The following is an 18,344-nucleotide window of genomic DNA, read 5'->3' on the forward strand; positions in this document are numbered from 1 at the left end:
ACGTTTATCGGGGTACTTACGAAGTTCTAGGCAGAGAGAGTGATTCGAGTTCATCGAGGTAGGATGCCGGCCGAGGCGCAGTCTCGGCATTTGCTGTGAGGTACCTTTTGACGGGCTACTGGCGAACAGGTGAGCAAGTGCTCAGCTAATGAGTATAGCGAGTAACCCTTGCGCAGCGTCTTCCTGGTATGGAAGCGAAAACTTTTCTATGTGGGTACTTTTGGCACGTGAGTGATATGTGTTTGAGTTTAATAGCAGCGGATCGGAACCAAGTACAAAACCCAGGAGGGTGTTCCCCGTATAGCAATCACGCGCTACAGCAGCTGCAGCAGCTCTGTCTGCGTTGCGTGAGAAAGACACGCCTACCTATGGTCTCTCGCGGTCTTTTCTTCTTGATACAGTAGCTACTTATTACACACGTTTTGTTCCCTTTTCTTTATTGCATCTACCACAGATCGATGGGGCGCACAATAATCAAGTTTGGAGGACAGCCTGGGGCTGACGCAAAGGAGCGCTCTCCTACCAGATGCGTGGAGGAACCCGTAAGCACAGAGAGTGCTTTGAGCAGCGTCACTGGTGAGGGTGCATGCATAGTTGACAGTACGCTGTTGCGGAAGTATTTGGCCCGGAATTATCTAAACGCCAACGCAGAAGGGGAAAGTACCCTAGGCGTGCTCGTCGCTGAAGCCGCTAGTGAGTCTCCAGATCTCAACAGTAAGAGTATTATCTACGAGGACTGGAAGTCGTGACATACTGTTTTTATAGTTACCCCTCGGTGCTGATTGCAAGAAAAGTGATAGATGCAAGCTGATGCATGTCTCCTCGCACAATAGAGATGAATGTGTATGGACGCTCGTTGACAAAAGCAGCAGCGACAGTAGGGCCTTGCAGCAGTCCTTTATGGCGAGAGTACGCGCTCGGCTGAACTCGTGTGCTTTTATGACTGTGCAACACCGTCGAATCCCACTTGCTACCATATCGTATTTTGATTCTGTTCCCACACGCCTAAAACTTCAAATTGCAAAGCTATCGTCACGCAGTCTCTCTTAGCAACCATGGCAAATTCTGTCCGCTACCGCAACGGTGAACAGCGCATCGTCGGCATCATCGGCGACGAAGATACAGTCACCGGGTTTCTTCTTGCTGGAGTTGGCGACAACCGAGTGATGCCTAACCAAAGGGAGAATCCAGGCGAAGGCCAGCAAAGCGGGCTTCCACCAAACTACTATGTTGTGACCCCATCGACGCCTCTGTCGGAGATCGAAGAAGCGTTTACAACGATGTGTGGACGAAAGGATATTGGAATCATCATCATCTGCCAGCATATAGCCAACGATATTCGCCATCTTGTGGAGGAATACAACACTGTGATTCCTTGCATCTTGGAGATTCCAAGCAAGGGGCAAAAGTATGACGCCGAAAAAGATTTTGTGCTGGAGAAGATCACTCGTGCGCTGGGTATTCGGTAGCTTACGTACGTCGCCGGTGGTTTTGCAGTGTGTAGGTCATTTTCGCTTTGTGCTTCTTTCTATGTGTCCGCTGGGAAGAGGAAGCTGGCGACCAAGGCGTTTCATGTATTTTTGGCGGTGCTATCGACTATTAGGATGGTTACTAAACGATGCCTGGCTTTGCTTTTCAGAGGGGTGAGAGAAGAGGCTACTTTTCAAAAAAATATAGCTGGTCTTTCGCTCGACATTGTGAGCACTTGTTTTCTATTCAAAGCAGTCGAGGGAGTTTGGCGTATAGGTGTACGTGCTTGCATGTATCGCGTCTCCTACCCGTACTTTATGCTTCCGAAACTTCAGTCTTTTTAACCTCACACACTGCTGCTCCTCTGTACATCCCTCCTCTCAAGTGTCATTTTCACACGCGAAATGCTCTGGCTAGATTTGTCAGCAACAGGATCATCAGCTCATTCGCTATAGCTCCGCTTTATCAGTATTATACGCTAAAAACACGCACGCACACTGACATACACAAGAAACAGTTTTCCATTGCACATCAAACCCCTTTTCAAGATGAGCGATTATCTTTCGAAGTTGAAGGAGCACGTGCTGGAGAGCACCGAAGTCAATGGATGCACACCGAGCATGGCCACTTCGACTTTCAATGCCCCGTATGAGGTTGCACGCAGGACCAAGGTGCTGGGAGCCACGGACAGCAGCCTGTTGAGCTTGCCTGCGTGGAAGCGCTTGCAGTCCCTGTACGAGAAGCACGGCAACGAGTCCATCCTTTCTCATTTTGAGAACGATCATCAGCGCTTTGGGCGGTACTCGATTGAGGTTGGCCTGCACAGCGAGGAAAATTTCCTCTTCCTCGACTACTCCAAGTCGCACATCAACGACGAGATCAAGGATGCGTTGGTTGCGCTGGCCGAGGAACGTGGAGTGCGGGCGTTCGCCAAGGCTATGTTTGATGGGCAGCGGGTGAACTCTACTGAGAACCGCGCCGTGTTGCATGTGGCGCTGCGCAACCGCAGTAACCGCCCGATCATCGTTGACGGGAAGGATGTGATGACCGATGTGAACAATGTGCTTGCCCAAATGAAGGACTTCACCGAAAAGGTCCGCAGCGGAGAGTGGAAGGGTCAGACGGGCAAGAGCATTTCCAACATAGTCAACATCGGGATTGGCGGCAGCGACCTTGGCCCGGTCATGGTGACCGAGGCACTGAAGCCGTTCTCCAAGCGCGACATGCACTGCTTTTTCGTGTCCAACGTCGATGGGACACACATGGCTGAGGTTCTGAAGCAGGTGAACCTGGAGGAGACCATCTTTATCATTGCAAGCAAGACGTTCACTACACAAGAAACGTTGACGAATGCCATGTCTGCACGCAACGCGCTCATGGACTACCTCAAAGCAAACAACATCTCGACGGATGGCGCCGTTGCAAAGCATTTTGTTGCCCTATCGACCAACACGGAAAAGGTTCGCGAGTTTGGCATTGATACCGTCAACATGTTTGTGTTCTGGGACTGGGTCGGTGGTCGCTACTCTGTGTGGTCCGCCATCGGTCTCTCCGTGATGCTTTCGATCGGCTACGACAACTTTGTGGAGTTCCTGACTGGCGCGCACGTGATGGATAACCACTTTGCGTCTGCACCGACGGAGCAGAACCTGCCGATGATGCTGGCTTTGGTCGGCATCTGGTACAACAACTTTTTCGGCGCGGAGACAGAGGCGGTGCTGCCGTACGACCAGTACCTGTGGCGTCTGCCGGCCTACCTTCAGCAGCTCGACATGGAGAGCAACGGCAAGGGCGTGACCAAGAAGTCTGGTGCAGTGGCTGTGCAGACGGGCCCCATTATCTTCGGTGAGGCCGGCACAAATGGTCAACATGCATTCTACCAGCTCATTCACCAGGGCACCAAGATCATCCCGTGCGATTTCATTGGCTGCGTCCAAACACAGAACCGTGTGGGCGACCACCACCGGATCCTGATGAGCAACTTTTTCGCGCAGACGGAGGCGCTCATGGTAGGAAAGAGTGCGGAGGAGGTCCGCCAGGAGCTGGCCAAGTCTGGTATGTCGGATGAGGCCGTTCAGAGTATGATTCCGCACAAAACGTTTACGGGAAACCGTCCCAGCAACTCGATCCTGGTGAATGCTCTTACTCCGCGTGCGCTGGGTGCTATCATCGCCATGTACGAGCACAAGGTTCTCGTCCAGGGCGCGATCTGGGGCATCAACAGCTATGACCAGTGGGGTGTGGAGCTTGGCAAGGTGCTTGCCAAGTCTATCTTGCCGCAACTCAAGTCCGGCAACATCGTCTCCGATCACGACGGCTCTACGAACGGCCTGATCAACATGTTCAACACGCGCGCACATCTGTGAAAAAGTCTCTTGATGCTACTATTTAGAGCTGCGAAGTGCATGTTCTCTTTCCTTCCTTTGTTGGCGATTCAACGGACAGGTAGCGAGGATCGGGAAAGAACTGCGTTTGCTCTCTCTGCTGTGATCGCCTCTCGGGGGACGGGAGAAGAAAGCAGCATATCAAAAAACTATACACTGCTTGAAAAACTGAAAGTGGGCGATGGGCTCACACAATGTAACTCTATTGTGAAAAAGAGGCATTCGAGCACAGGATTCGAAAACCCTTGAGTTCCTCAAAGGCTGAATCAGCAACCACGACAAAACACACAGCCCAGCTTCTCTTCACCAAGTATAGTTCAGTTTCCTACACAACTCGTTCCAGGGCGGACACTATAAGTCTCAAGCACGGCTTTCGAGAAGAACGACAGTAGCCATGACTTCAGATCGTGTGAGAGGGGACGCTTCTTTTCATTCGCTATTCGAGTGGTCTGAAGAGGAAAAAACAAACCACTACCTTCTGGATCGTGTCTGCAGCGCAGCTTTCCTTTCAGTTTGCTGAAGCGTTTTTACTATTGTGGCAATGAAGCTCGGAGAATATGAAAGCAGTGTGCAAAGGAAAAGGAAAATGTGAAAAACCGGTACAACACCGCTGGATCTGTTCCGCACTGCGTCTTGACTTTGCCAGACTGCCACCTCGGTGCCGAGAAGCACCTCGGTATGATTGCGTTAGCTACTTCCTCATCCTGCACGGTCAACTGTGCCCTGCAGGGCTGCTTCCGGTAGTCTCGCTCTTTTTTCTCCACTGCCTTTCCTTTTGTGATGGCATAATAAACAACGCGGTGCTTGGGGAAACAATCACCGCTTTTCTTTGTTTTTCTTTCATGGTGTCGCCATCGTATCGAGATGAGTGTGGAGCTAGTGCTTCTTCTGGAGCTGCAATAAATTCCTAGAGGAAAGGCAGGTACAAGCAAGCTGGAGCACTACATTGTGTGCCGACCTACGGCTTCCGCGACGGCGAAGAGGCCGACTGCTGTGCGGCAGCGCCGCCACAAACGATGCACCGTACGGCAACTCGCTGTTTCTTTAGCAGCTTCACCAGGGGCTTCTCCAAGGGGTTTTGGAAAGAATTTGGCGGTGCCCCTGGTGGGTTGGGCGGCAGCAGTGGAAGCGGTGGGGCCAGTCTTTTTGCCCGCAAGGGCGGAAGCTCTGGTAGTAACGGCGGCAACATCTTTGGTGGGTTCGGTGGCGGCAGCGGTTTCCCGCCTGGCGGGCCTCTCGGCGGATTCTTGGACAAGGCGCTCGAATGGTGCAGCGAGTCGCACGCCCGCGACATTGCACGCGAGATGGGCGTGGATCTGCGCGACATTCGCTTTGATAAAACTCCCGAGGGCGGAATTAACGTCATGGTGGATGCTCCTAAGGCGACACCACTGCAGATTGAGCAACTCGGCAAACGTGTGCAGGAGGAGTGTCCGGTGGCGCGCTTCCGCAAAACTCAAGTCAACTCACCGAAGCATGAAATGAAATGGGTGCAGTTGCCCCCCCGGTACGATCGATGACAAAGAGGCGGCGCTGATGAGCGAAAAAAACGCCTCTCGCGGCTGCCCGGCAGCATCCTTCGTTCCGTCCATCACATTTGCTATTTTTCCTACGTGACACCAACAGCCCGAGCACAGAGGCGAACGTGTTTTCATGAGCAAAACTCGAACTTCTCTGGCGTTCTCTCTTTCGTGTGTTCTTTTTTTTTTGCTACAGCTGGATTGTTTCATGAATATTTGCACGTCTGCGCACCCATAGCAAGTTTAGTCGATCTAGCGAAAAGGCCAGGGCGATGGCTGCCTTTTCGCTATCGCCCCTCGCGGGTGTTTTGGTCTCTGCGATGCCAGGGCGCTACCTGCGTCTCCCTCACGCTCTGTGAGGGGTGGGGTGGGGTGGGGAGCTCTGCACTCGTTATATGTGCCCTCATGGCAGTGGCGTAACTGAAGGTGTGCACGTGCGTGTGTGTGCGACGCGCGAACAGCTGCTTGCAAATCATGAGTATTTCCTCAATCCTGCTCCTCTCATTCCTTACCTGCGTTAACAGTCCTTTTTCTACTGTCGACAACGCCGTATCCATGATTCGGCAACCTGTACTGCTACAACATTCGCATGCAGACACCTTCCCCTATCGCCCTATGTCCTTGCTTTTGCACACACTCGCACCCGCCATCAAAGGCTCTCCACTCCCATCTTTTACTTGAAAGTTGTCCTTTATCTTTCTCTCACACCACCTAATATCACGGACACCGCTTCCTGCAGCATTGCTGCCCCACGCCGCGCTTCCATACAAGGCGCCTTACAGCGTCCAGCACGAGCATGGAAAGGTCTAGCACTGATGCACGTGTGGGCTCGGTCAGAAACAGCTCTCCTGTGACCGCTCTCACGGCGTGTACAACGAGGAACACGCTGCGACGACGCTGCCAATGGCGTTCACAGCAAAGGAGACGGGCACAGCGTAGCGCTGCGGCTGCAGGGTTACCAAGAACCTGCCGTTGTGCGACGGGTCCCATCACTCTGTCTGAACAAGGGAAGCTCTCCGAAGACAGGAGTCAGTGGGCCTACGACACTGGGGATTCGAAGGGGCGACTGAGACGCGGCCGACACACATGGACTACTGACGGGCTTACGGAGCCACGCTGGAAGGCAGTGATGTGTAAAAGGTTTAGTAGCGTGTGCTGTCTCACACTCTTTTTCCAGTATGTTCTTCCTAATTCTAGACGGACGGAGATAGCCGTCACTTCCCCAAGGTCTTTTCTTCCACTTGTTCCACGAGGGCCTCCTCCCGCACCTCCCTTCCCTTCGTCTCTTTCCCTCCGTCGTTGCCCCGACTTCACACTTCCCGGCACCTCCTCCTTAGACATTTCTTTTTTCATTTTTTCGTCTCTCTTGTTTCCCATCACTTACTCGTGCTCATGTTACTCCCACTCCTTCCTCTGCTATTCACTACTTCTTTCGCTTTCTCCGTGCCGGTACTGATCCCTGAAGTCCTGCTTTTGTAGCTTTCCCTTTTTTTCATATAAAGGACTGAGGCAAACACCCACGCACCCAAGAAGGGCTGGAGAGCCAAAAACAACAACAAAAAGGCAACAACTTAGCGCCTTAGCCGTCCTGTGATTCTCTCCTCCCTTCCGCTTAATCTCTCTCCAACATCCCTCTTTCTGTGCATGAGTGTGCATGCGTTTTCGGTAACACAGGTCACTATAGAACGTAACTGTTGCTTGTGCTCCAAGCGTTGTAAGCTGTTTTGCTCACCTGCGCTGTGCTGTGCTGCGCGCAGTGTGTGTGTGTATATGTGTGTATGCGGGGTAGTCATGGCGACCACGCACGTCGAAAAAGAACCCTATTTGCACCCCAAACACCAGTGTGTGCACACACTATCTCTTTATCCTAGTACGTAAAAGTTGAAAAGTTAGGAATGCAGCGGGCTGGCCCAAAAGAAGACACCCTGGGCGATTACTCTTTCTCAGGTAGAGCCAGAGCACTTCTTCGGCAAAGGCCGAGTGACTCGTTTTCTGTTATCGTCCCTCACGGCGGCTCCGTTCATCTCCCTCTGCTTTCTGTCTTGCTTATGTTCTCTTAGCCGTTGGGGGACGCTTTTTCGTTTCCCTTGCCTTCCCTGTGCGTGTGTGTGTGTCTCTATCCCGTTTCTCGTTTTCCGAGTGCCGTCTCTCGACCGCTCGCTATGTCTTTTCACTGGCTCTGTATTGCAGAACGGATTTCGACCGTGCCGAACGGAAAAAGAACAGCTTTTCCTCTACCACCACGTTTCAAACGAGCGCCTTTCGGACTTTGGGTGACAGTGCAACCTCCGACGAAAGCAATGAGATGCTGCTCTGATGATTCAGCGCGTAGAGGAGACGAAGCTTGCTGACCTCGGAAGAGCATCCGCTGGATGACAGAGGCATGCTGATGAGGTGCTTCATCTCCCGGCAGCAGTCGCGACTATCTTTGATGGGATGAGATAAAACTGAAAGCGTCCGGTGTTACTCGCCATCACATCATGGCATGTTTACTCGCTTCTCTTCTTTCTACCCCCAGCCCTTCCCTTCTGTGTGCTGCCCCTTCATCGGAGCGTATTTTTCCTCCTCTCACTACGAGTCGGTACAGCGCATCTGCCGACGGTCGGCACCGGCGTGGCGCCTTCCTTGTCGACGTGGCGCTGTAGCCTCCATAGACCATTTCCACTCGCTCCCCTGTACAGCACAAAGGACCGGCGTCAACGCACGTCTGTCTTTATATAGATCCTCGAACACACTATTCATTTCCTGTTGCACATAGACAACCTGATCGCATGCGTCTTCTTGCCCTTATCCTGTGAGCTCCCTCCCTTGCACTGATGCCCGCCACTCTTTCTGCTGATGCGGCGCTACCGTCAACCGAAGCTCCTTCAGTCGCTGAAGCGCACGGGTATCGCTCGCTGCACGGCGACTTCAACTACTACCCCACAAGCGCACACAAGCGCCGAGCGCCGTGTGAGGCGAGCAGCGGGGCAGCTGCAGGGACAACCAACCGCGTGGAAGAAGTGGCTCTGTCTCCTTCAACGCATTGTCGGGCCGGAAGAGCAGACACCTCCCCGAGCCCTTCCGGTCTGAGCCGTAGCCCGTCGCAAGGGACGCTGGATATCGGCTCGCTCGCGCGGCTCTCTTCGTCACAGCCGCTGGCATCCATGCCACATGAGGGCAATGCTGCTCTCAAATCCGCTTCTGTATCGCGGCGCTTCGCAAAGGGCGGGACGCCGTTGCTTCATCGATACCGCACCTCCCGCGCGGACATTGCGCCGCTGGCACTACACCGAAGCGCATCGCTGCCGTTGCAAACCAGTACTTGTAACCCTGTCGCGACGGGCGTGACCACGAAGCGGCTAAACAACATCCGACGCAGCCTTCTGCACACGCGCTCAGCGGCACCTTCAAAACCTCATGCCGGGCTAGTTTCACCCAAAGATGATGCGGTTGCGCGGGAGGCGGTGCTGCATGATTCGCGAGTTACCCCGCTGCGGACCCAGCAGCTCCCGCCATCTACCACGAGTTTCTCTCGCAAGGGAGCCGACAACGCTGATACAGAGGTGCCACTGACGTCTGTTCGTTTAGTGGATGCCGCACCTGCGTCATCATCGAGCTTAAAGAAAAGCGCCGCAGCTCCAGTACCGCCTGTCGCGGCATCAAGGCGCGCGACAGGCACGCCGGGTGTGAACGATGTGCTTGTGGAAGGCGAAATCTGTAGGAAAGGAGAAGGCCAAGATGTCGGCACTGTGCCGTTGTCTGAGCAAACGCATCCCGCCTCGCTGCTGTCGAGGAGCGTGGCGGCTGCACTTTACTGCCACGATAAGGACTGCATGCACAGCGAGCAATCCATCTGTGAGTTTATCCACATGCAGAGAGAGCTGCGCCGCTGCTACGCCACGATGGAAAACTACGAAGTCGTAATCGCGCAGCTCCGTGATGACTGCGCTTTATCCAGGGCGCAGCTTTGCCGATCTCAGCAGGAGCACGCGCAGCACGGGAAGGAAATGGAGGCGCAAGTGCGGGCGGAGCTCACGGAGCAGACAAATGCACTACTTTCGGCGCTACGACAATCGGGGGCGAGTGATGCATCGTGTCTGAAGACTTCGGCGGGGCCAGACCGTAACACAAAGGATGCTGCAGAAGAATGTCTTAGGGACACGTGGCAGGCTACATTAGATGAGCTACGTCGCGCGTTGCGGGAGGAGCAGTCGGCTCATGCCGAGTGTCTCGCGCGGCTCACGGAGGCGCTGGCGGCGAAAGCACGATGGAAGTCGCGCGCCGTCGAATTGCTCAAGTGGAGAAAGCAGGTTTGTGGCAAAATATATATGTCCTCGACACCTTCATCTTCCTCGTTTGCAGCAGGCGCAAGGGCCATCGGCGCATGTGGGGCGCCGCCAGGCGTATCCACGATCGGTAACTGCGCAAGCGACTCCCAGGCCGGGCCCAATGCAGGGAACTCGGCCTCTGATGCGTCATCGCCGTCCCAACGCCTTTATCGCCCTCCGTCGCTCTACAAACCACCTCCATGTGCCTCGTCGCCGTCTGAGGCCGGAAAGCTGCGCAGTTCTATGACGTCGGAGGCCAGCACTGCTCTGCCCGCTTCGCCCTACGAGGGGGCCACCGGCGATTGCGCGTCGGACAAGGAGAACGAGAAGGACAGCAGCAGTATGCCTGGTGTGGATATGAACTGCCAAAGCGACACAACGGTGGCGAGCTTCTTGTCCCCAAGCGCCACCCCAGCTGGGCGTGTTGCGCAGGCTCTGGGAAGCGGTGTCGTTGTAGTGTGGCCGCCGCTCGCGGAAGGGCAAGAGATGTCCACTGGGAAATCTGCCGAGTCGTCACGAACGCAGTCATCGACAACAGCCGCCGCTCTGGAATCGGGAGACCCAGCGCTCTTGGATGATGCTGGAAAGCAGGGGCTGCAGCCTTCGCCCACAATCAGCTCAGTTTCCCCTGGTGTGTTGCCGAGTAGTGTAGGCCGCTACACCACGAGCGCCGTTGGAAGTCGCACGCAGGACGGCTGTCGGCTACCATTGGTAGGTTGTGAGAAGGCCGTGGTGGCAGCTGAGCCGCTGCGAGTCATGCCGGATCCGTTCGCCTTTCCAAGGCCGCCGCCATCTGGTGGTGAGGCGTGTACTATTTATAGTGTTTTGCCAACGTCAGATGGGCTGCCCACTTCATGCGACGTTTCTGCCGCCATGGCGTCTGGCGCTGCGGAGAGGCAGTGCAAAGAGCTTCTTCGCGCTTTGCTTGACAAGGAGCAACAGCTGGCGTTGATCGCGGAGGAGCGAACCAAGTACAAACGTCTCTACGAAGCAACACGAAGCTGAGACTCCGCACAGAGGACGACCACCGTGCTTGCCGCCGCTAGATGGGCCCGTTGTAATCTTTTCTGCAGCATAAATGACGATCCCGACGACGAGGGACACACACCTCAATGCATGGTGTCAGGGTCCAGTACACCCACTCTGTCTGGGGGAAGCCGCGCAGCCCCCTCCCCCCCTCCGCTGTCCTTGCCAGTGCCGAGCCACTGCTGGTGGTGGCAGGGTTGAGCACCTAAGGCGTGGGGAGGTCAGAGCAATGTATCGCTGATGACGTCGGCGGCCAGGTTCCGGATGGCGCTGCGTCGGAGCGGCCTGCTACAGTGCACAACGCTTGTGCCATCCATGTGATAGGTAAAGCGTCAGCGTGGCTTTAACGCATCTCGTGCAGCCCTCCGAATAGACACGTTGAAGTAATGAATGACATACAGGAAGCTGCGAACAAGGGGTGGTGGTGGCGCAGCTCATCTCCATCTTCCTGACGGCCTCTTTTTCCCCCAATCAAGTTCGAAGAGGGGCTTTCGTTCTGCTGTCATTACGAAGACGGCACACGCATCGAAGTAAGAGGTGCACTCCAAAAGGCAAACGCAAAGAACGCGCCGATTTACGCATGTGCTGAGCACGACTGCGTTCGAAACAAAAACAAAACAAACGAAAAGGCAACAGAAACGCAGAACCACGTACGCAGCGCACGGCGGTGACTTCACGCGCTCTTAGAAGGATGTCGATTGTCAATTTACTCGTTGGTGCCCCTTTCTGCTGTGGTGCTCTTTTCTGTTTGTCTCATCCTTGTCACCATGTGCGTATGCGTGCACGCTCGATAGGTGAGACAGGCATCCTTGCATGAAGGCATGTCGGCATCCTTTTTCAATTCTTTTTTTTCCTGTGCGAGAGGGGTGGGAGGTAAGCTCTGCCCGCTGTACGCCGGCGGTGCCCTCTCTCTCTCGGACAAGGAAGCTGGCAGAAAACGAAAAAACCACTCACCCACGGAGCACCTGTCACTTCAATGGACGCTTGGCCGTCTCCTCTTCACTGGAACGAACTTCTTCACTGTTGTTTTTGCACCTTGTATTCCCTTCTACACACGAACTCCCCCTTACCCCATATTTATTCAATTCTGCCTGTACCACTGGCGGCAGTGTAGTCCTCGCTCCACTCTGTGCCATCAAGCTACATCGTCTCACATTCTGCTGTTGCCCTCTTAGTACAAGCTTCCCTGATTTTCTTTCTCCTCTCTCTTTATTCAGGTCGTTGCTCTCACCTTTGGCGGTCATCATGCGCGCCACTCAGCGTCGTGTTTCCCAGGTGGGCCCCCGCCAGCCGGTGAACGACCTAGACCCCACCGGTTTCACCATCCAGCCGATGCAGCTCCTCATCGGTTGCGCCGCCTTTATAGTGACCATCATTCTTCTGCACTTCTTCGTGAAGCTCGCAGGCAAGATGTAAAAGGGCAGGACCGTCTTGGTATGACACAGGTTGAAGATGGTCTTGTCGTTGCTTCCTGCCCGTTGTGTGCATGCACATGTGCGTCAGGGATGTGGATGTGCTTCGTTTGTGGAATGATGGGTGCGCATACGGGCACGCTACAGTCTGATTGTGTATATTTCTGTGGGCCGAAAGGGAGGAGATACACCGCAGAAGCATTGCAGATCTGAAAAGTATGGATGCACGCACCCCGCTTAGGGAGCGTTTCAGCGCGGCGTGCTGAGGAGTTGTGTGTGCCGTGAACACTGAAATCGACGTTCGCTGGCGTTTTCATGGCGTGTGTTCCAATTTCCTAAGTCTGTCAGAAAAGAATGACCTGCCTAGATGAGTCGATCGGTTTGTCGGAGCAAGTGAATGTGGTAGTCCTACATCGATGGGCTTGAGCGTGAAGTTGTGCATGTGTAGGTGGCGGACTGTGTAACGTGCACCATGGACCGCAGGCGGATGGCGGCAGAACCACAAAGAAACGAAAACCACGTTGCGTCTCTGATTGGGCTCTGTTTTTCATGAGACGTGAGGCGACCGTCAAGCGTCGCCAGTGGTGTGCCTCGCTGACCTCAGTGGATGCATCACAGGATTTGTGCAGGCTGGCGAGTGGGAGAGGGAGAGGGAGTGGGGGGGGGTAGGGTGGGGGACTTGAGAAGCGTGTTGCGTCGCTGCTAGGGTGCAGTGTCACATCAACCATGAGGCGTGCTTCTCTCCGTTCGTTGCTCCCCATCTGCCGTGTGTGGCCTGTGCGCCGTGGTTTATCGACAGACCTGCCCCAGCTCTGTGTCTCTGTTGTGAACGCCAAGAAAACCGTAATGTGCTTGCGCGTCTGTGGCGGTTGCCGGTTCTTTTTGGTTGTTTTTCTAAGAAGAAAAGGAAGAGGGGGCTCGCTGGCTCTGTGCGCGCGTGCGTGTTTTGCCAATAAAAGGGCCAAAGGCGAAAGAAAGGGAAATCACCCGCCACGCGCAAGACAGAACCCCCCAAAAGAAAAGGTGCGCATGAGCTTTTTGTGCTTTAGGGCGTCCAATCGATGCACCACCACCACCACGAGAAGGAGGGCCTCTCTCCACCGTGTGCGCATGGAGCGGAAGACGACAGCACACCGATCAGAAGTTGTGCGCGTGAAACTGGTGAGCAAACGTGGGGCATGGGTGCGGTTTCTCGCGCCTCAAATAAACAGCAGTGCGGGCCTCGACTGTTTGTCTGTTTCTTCTTCCTCTCTAGCTGCGGACGGCTTCGTGAAATGTGGTTTGGGTCTGCATCAAGCTGGGAGGCCGATAGTGCTTCTGCCGCGACCGCACAATGGCGCGCGCACCAGTCTCACTGGTGTGGTGGTTACATCCCGGCTCACTCTCTCCTACTGTACGCACACACACACACACACACACACGCACACATACACTTCTCTGTCGCCGCACCATCTATTGGTTCAGCAGTACAAGAGCACCTTCTGCAAGGCGTTCGCGTAGGCTTGGCGCAGCTGCCTATTCACCTACGTATATACTCCCACATACACAAACGCATACACGCGAGCAACACGTGAAAAGGTACGCTTCTGGCATAGAGCACACATCTTTCTGCCTTCAGTGTGCGCTTCCTCGCTCTGCTTCAAAAAAACTGCACCCATCTGAGTCTACGAAGGTCACTTTTCGACAGACGTGGTCCGAAGGGCTCCCTACCCCTCCCCCACTAAAGGTGTGTATGTGTGTGTGGTATGCCGATACCTTTGCCATCTCGGACTTTCTCCCTCTCCTCTTCGTTCCTTTTTGTGTTTTTTTTTTCTCCCTCTCTGGACGGCCGCGGGTAGGGGTGCAAATCGATGCCGCCGAAGCGAAGCGAAAGTTCAAATGCTGCCGAGACAGGGCGAAGCGTGGCGATTGTGAAGCGGCGGCGCGAGGGGCAGCGCAGCGAGTTCTCTTCAAGTGCGCTGTATTCGACGTTTGAGGCACACGTCACTGCGGCACAAAATTCGTTCCTGCGAGGTGATTCACAAGCAGCAGAGCACGAGGCGGTGCAAGCGCTCCGCATCCGACCCACCGCGCATCTCTTCGCTCTGTTGGCGGTGATTGCGGAGTCGAAAGGAAAGTTTGACCAGGCCAGCGACTTCCGGCTCCTGCAGGCCTTCTTGGCTCGCGACATCGTTCTATGGGAGGAGTTGCTGCACGATTTCATGACACAGCAGCTCTACTACAAGTCTGTGGTTTGCCTGCAGCGGATGTCGGCGCTGGAGAAGAACCAGGAGCGGTACCGTGCGCTGCAGCTGCAGTTGGCAGATCTACTTATTGGTCTGGGCGAGATTCGGAGAGCGTCGAACGTGCTGGTGCCGTTGTGGAACAGCAGCCGTTGCCGCGACTTTGAGGTGTTCGCCCTCCTCTCGTCTTTGTACTTCCAGCTCGGCAAGTGGGCGTCACTCCAGCGGCTGATCGAGAGCAGCGTCAAGCACGCTTTTCAACTACTGCCAACGGCTGAGGTGACCGGAGCGACAGCGGCGGCGGGTGAGACGATGGCACACGGGGCGGAGGCAACTGCTCAAGTGTCGTCTTCCACTCCAGGTACGGAGCAGCAGCTGCCCTCACCCCCGCCGGACTCGTCGATCTCAGAACAACGCGTCTCGAAACGCGTTCGCTTCTTTGGCATGGACGCCGGCGAGGACGGCGCAGCAGTGCCCGTCACAGCGGACCTCACTGCCACAACGGCACCGACGTCTTTGTCTCCTGCCGAGGCTTCGTTGGACGAATTCGGGTTTGACGACTTCATATCACCTGCCTCGCCTCTCTTACATCCACCGTCGTCCAACCGCCCTGGGGATGCAGCTGGCAGCACGGGTGCGCACCGCGGCGGCGTGGTGCATCAACTTTACGGGGAGCGAATAGAGCTGCGCAGCCCGCAGGACCAGAAGAACTTTCTCACGCTTGTCAACGTCCATGCCGAGCTGCTGAACGAGCAGGGCAACTTCTCCGACACAGTGCAGCTGCTTCATATGGCGGCTGGCTGCCTTGATGTTGACCTCATGGAGCTTCCGCCGGACCTCCTCGTGCGGCTTGGCGTGGCCTACGCGTTCCTTGGCGGCGTCTATGAGCAGCCATGCCGCGACGTTTTTCAGCACTTGGTGGCACACTGCTCAATGGAGGACTATGGTGATGTCCTGCTGGATGCGGCCATGTCGCTGCAGAAGGTGAGCATGCATGCGGAGGCGGCACAGGTGTACGTGACGCTGGCCCGCTACCATCAGTTTGTCTACGACCGTGTTCGCAGGCAGGTGGGTATGGCGGAGGCGGAGCTGACGTTGATGCAGGACACAGCTCCGTTGAACCAGGTGCAGTCGGCCACAGACGCGTTAAAGGCACTCAAGGCGGAGGAGGCAGACCTCAAAACGGTGCTAGCCGCTGCCCTTCAAGGGCAGGCTCAAAGCGCGTACGCGAGGGAGCTGTACGACGAAGCGAAGGAATACGCCGAGCGCGTGCTGCAGCTGGAGCCCACGCATCTGCAGGCACGTCTCCTGCTCGGTCGCTACTACTTCTATCAGCACAAAGACACCGCCGCTGCCGTAGAGGTGTTGACGCCGTCGACACACGAGCCAGCGCTCCAGCGCATTCAGCTCGGGGTGTTCCTCGTTCACGTGTTTCAGCGTGCAAAGCGCTACGTCGAGGCGATCGCCCTCGGCGTTTCGATTTTCGAGCTTCTGCTGTCCAGCGAGGAGGACGGCGACACCCAATCTGTCGCACCCGGCACGTCGTCGCGTCGCAGTGGGGCTTCTCTTTACCTGCCGACAATGACGCGTGCTAGTTCGGCCATCATACCTGCATCGAGCCTGGCCGGAATGGTGGGCGGCAGCACCGCGGCTGGCGGCAGCAACGTCGCCGCACGTACCTCCTTTTCGCTAGCCGCGTCTATCAAAGCCTCCACTTCCGTCGCACGGCAGCAGCTGGCTCGCCGTGGTCTGGAGTCACTAACGACAACCGTCTACGGCGCCTCTGCGGCGGCGTCGCTCGCCGCCGGCTGGGATCGACGGGAGGAGGAGGGGCAGCTGAAGGACACCTCGACGATTTTCCGTTTCAACCGCCGGCGCCGCCGCCCTGGAGGCGAGAGGAGGGTTGCAGACGGTGCCCTCTTGACCGATGAAAAGCCTGAAGGGCCTGTCGAAGATGCTGGTGAGCGAAGCGGCGATGCTACTGTGCACGGCGAGCCAGGCGTCACTCGGCTCAAGACAGCCGAGGAGCGGCGCGCGGCTATCATCAGCATGGAGCCGGCTGCCTTCTGGCCCGCTGAAGAGGGGGGCGAGGGTGATGGGGCTGAGGAGGACCAGCCATCGTCGAGCAGGGTCAAGCCAGGAGCAGACCAGAGCAGTGCGACGCAATCCGTCAAGGAGGAGGACGGCGGCGACGGTGAGAAGGACCGAAGCCGCGCTGACGCTCTTCGCCCCCCAGTAAAGCGCGACCGGGGCGGTGAAAGAGTCGCCGATACAGCCGCTGCCGTAGCAGGGGTGGTGAAGACATCATCAGGCATGGAGGGCAAGGGCGTGGGGAAGACGACGAAAAAGGCGAGCGCCGGCGCAGCCGTGGGCCGCTTCAACAACACGATAGTGGGGGAGCGGGACAGGGACCTGACAGAGTTGGAGGGGTTCCTGACAGAGGCCGAGGCGATCGCAAACGCGGAAGCGGAGCTGGCCGAGCCGTCTGGAAATGCGAGGGAAGTGGCCGCAGGCTCGATGCGGGATGATGAGCAACACGACGATGACGCGGTGGACGTATTGCCGGAATCCTATGAGCTCCCCTCGCTGGAGGAGGTCAGCAAGCAGTTCCAAGACCCGGTTATGGCGCAACTTTTTCTTGATGCCTCCAGCTTCACGCCCGGAGGCGGGGTGCGGAGCGGGGAGGGGCAAGACAGCGGCCAGAATCCATGGGCTGACTTGGCGGAGGCGAACCACAACGCCAGTGCCGCTCCCGGGCTTCCGGCTGGCACGGGGCTGGAGGACAAGGTGACGCTCCGTGAGGCTGTGGCTGTGCTGGGAAAGGCCGGTTTCATCTCACTTGCCGTTGCCGTTGTGGAGTGCTACAGTGCGGTGGGCCAGTTCACGGAGGCGCGCGAGTTCGCGTTTGTCGCACTCACTCACTTTTCGCAGAAGCGCCGGCTGCGGCAGATGGGAAACGGACTCGAGCGGCCGCTGCGGCTGGCGGTACTGCGAGCCGCACTCGCCGCGGGTGAGAGCGAGGATGCTTACCGGGTAGGGCTCCGGCTCCTGCAGCAGGACACCGCCGAGGACAAGCGCCGTGAGGTGGTGGAGCTGATGCACAGCGTGCTGAACCGCTGCTACGATCGCAGCTCCATCCTGTACCGCGCCGTCGCTGACGGCTACAGTGACCCTGCGCTACTTGTGCTGCTGGCTAACCGATATCACCAAACGCGCAGCTACGCACGCGTGCTGAATCTGTACCTGATGGCGCTACGGGAGAGGCCGTCAGACATTCTGCTCAACTTCATGGTGGGTCTCTCCTACCTGTTCTGCAGCCACCGAAAGCGAACTCGGTCTCGTGAGGCGTGCGTGTCGGCGGCCATCTACTACCTGACTCAATATCAGCAGCTCCGCCTGGCACTGGAGCCAGCTGCCGGCATCGGGGAGGTACTCTACAACATCGCTCGCACTTTGCAGTTTCTGAAGTTGTACTACATGTGCATCCCTTTATATGAGCGGGTCGCGTACGACTTGTGCCCGCCGGAGGAGTGCACCATCGCTCTGCAGCGCGCCGCGCGCGTGAACCTCTACTTTGTATACCGCTGGGCCTCGGGAAATCGAACGCTGGCGCTGACGGCCCTGCAGGCGCGCAGTGTGCCCAATGGCACAGCTGTGACATCACCACGTCCGCCTAGCCCCTTCCGTCTCAAGACGGACGGTGAAATTCTTAACGTGCCGAGTCAGCGTACACCTTGAAGCCATGAGAAAGTTCGCGTGTGAATGTCGAGCACAAAATGGTTTTCAAGTCGTGTTACGAGGGTGAGAACGTTACCCTGGTGGTGGTGGGCTGCCTCTCTGCACCCGCGAATACACGACCACGAGAGAGGGGCACAGAAGGGCAACAGAAAGGCGGTTCAGCGTAGCCACCCACCCCGCCCCCCTCATCTGCGCACACGTTCGTGCACATCTATACGTGACTCGCGTAGATGGATGCTTTGGCGCCGCAGGGGACGTCTTT

At 56.4% G+C, this 18,344-nt stretch overlaps 5 protein-coding genes across 5 annotated transcripts; all 5 read left to right on the forward strand.

Moving 5' to 3' along the window:
- Positions 1–1,055: 1,055 nt before the first annotated feature.
- On the forward strand, positions 1,056–1,469 carry LINJ.12.0480 (putative vacuolar ATP synthase subunit; the record flags this gene model as incomplete). Its single annotated transcript, XM_003392244.1, has 1 exon — positions 1,056–1,469. The coding sequence occupies one exon, from the start codon at positions 1,056–1,058 to the stop codon at positions 1,467–1,469; it is 414 nt and encodes a 137-aa protein (XP_003392292.1).
- Positions 1,470–2,018: 549 nt separating this feature from the next.
- On the forward strand, positions 2,019–3,836 carry PGI (glucose-6-phosphate isomerase; the record flags this gene model as incomplete). Its single annotated transcript, XM_003392245.1, has 1 exon — positions 2,019–3,836. The coding sequence occupies one exon, from the start codon at positions 2,019–2,021 to the stop codon at positions 3,834–3,836; it is 1,818 nt and encodes a 605-aa protein (XP_003392293.1).
- Positions 3,837–4,870: 1,034 nt separating this feature from the next.
- LINJ.12.0500 (conserved hypothetical protein) lies at positions 4,871–5,374 on the forward strand (the record flags this gene model as incomplete). Its single annotated transcript, XM_003392246.1, has 1 exon — positions 4,871–5,374. The coding sequence occupies one exon, from the start codon at positions 4,871–4,873 to the stop codon at positions 5,372–5,374; it is 504 nt and encodes a 167-aa protein (XP_003392294.1).
- Positions 5,375–9,189: 3,815 nt separating this feature from the next.
- LINJ.12.0510 (hypothetical protein, unknown function) lies at positions 9,190–10,689 on the forward strand (the record flags this gene model as incomplete). The annotated part of the gene is made up of 1 exon (XM_003392247.1): positions 9,190–10,689. One exon carries the CDS (start codon positions 9,190–9,192, stop codon positions 10,687–10,689), a length of 1,500 nt encoding a protein of 499 aa, XP_003392295.1.
- Positions 10,690–13,972: 3,283 nt separating this feature from the next.
- On the forward strand, positions 13,973–18,082 carry LINJ.12.0520 (conserved hypothetical protein; the record flags this gene model as incomplete). Its single annotated transcript, XM_003392248.1, has 1 exon — positions 13,973–18,082. The coding sequence occupies one exon, from the start codon at positions 13,973–13,975 to the stop codon at positions 18,080–18,082; it is 4,110 nt and encodes a 1,369-aa protein (XP_003392296.1).
- Positions 18,083–18,344: the final 262 nt, after the last annotated feature.

Source organism: Leishmania infantum, chromosome 12 (assembly GCF_000002875.2).
Source record: "Leishmania infantum JPCM5 genome chromosome 12".
Lineage (NCBI taxonomy): Eukaryota > Euglenozoa > Kinetoplastea > Trypanosomatida > Trypanosomatidae > Leishmania > Leishmania infantum.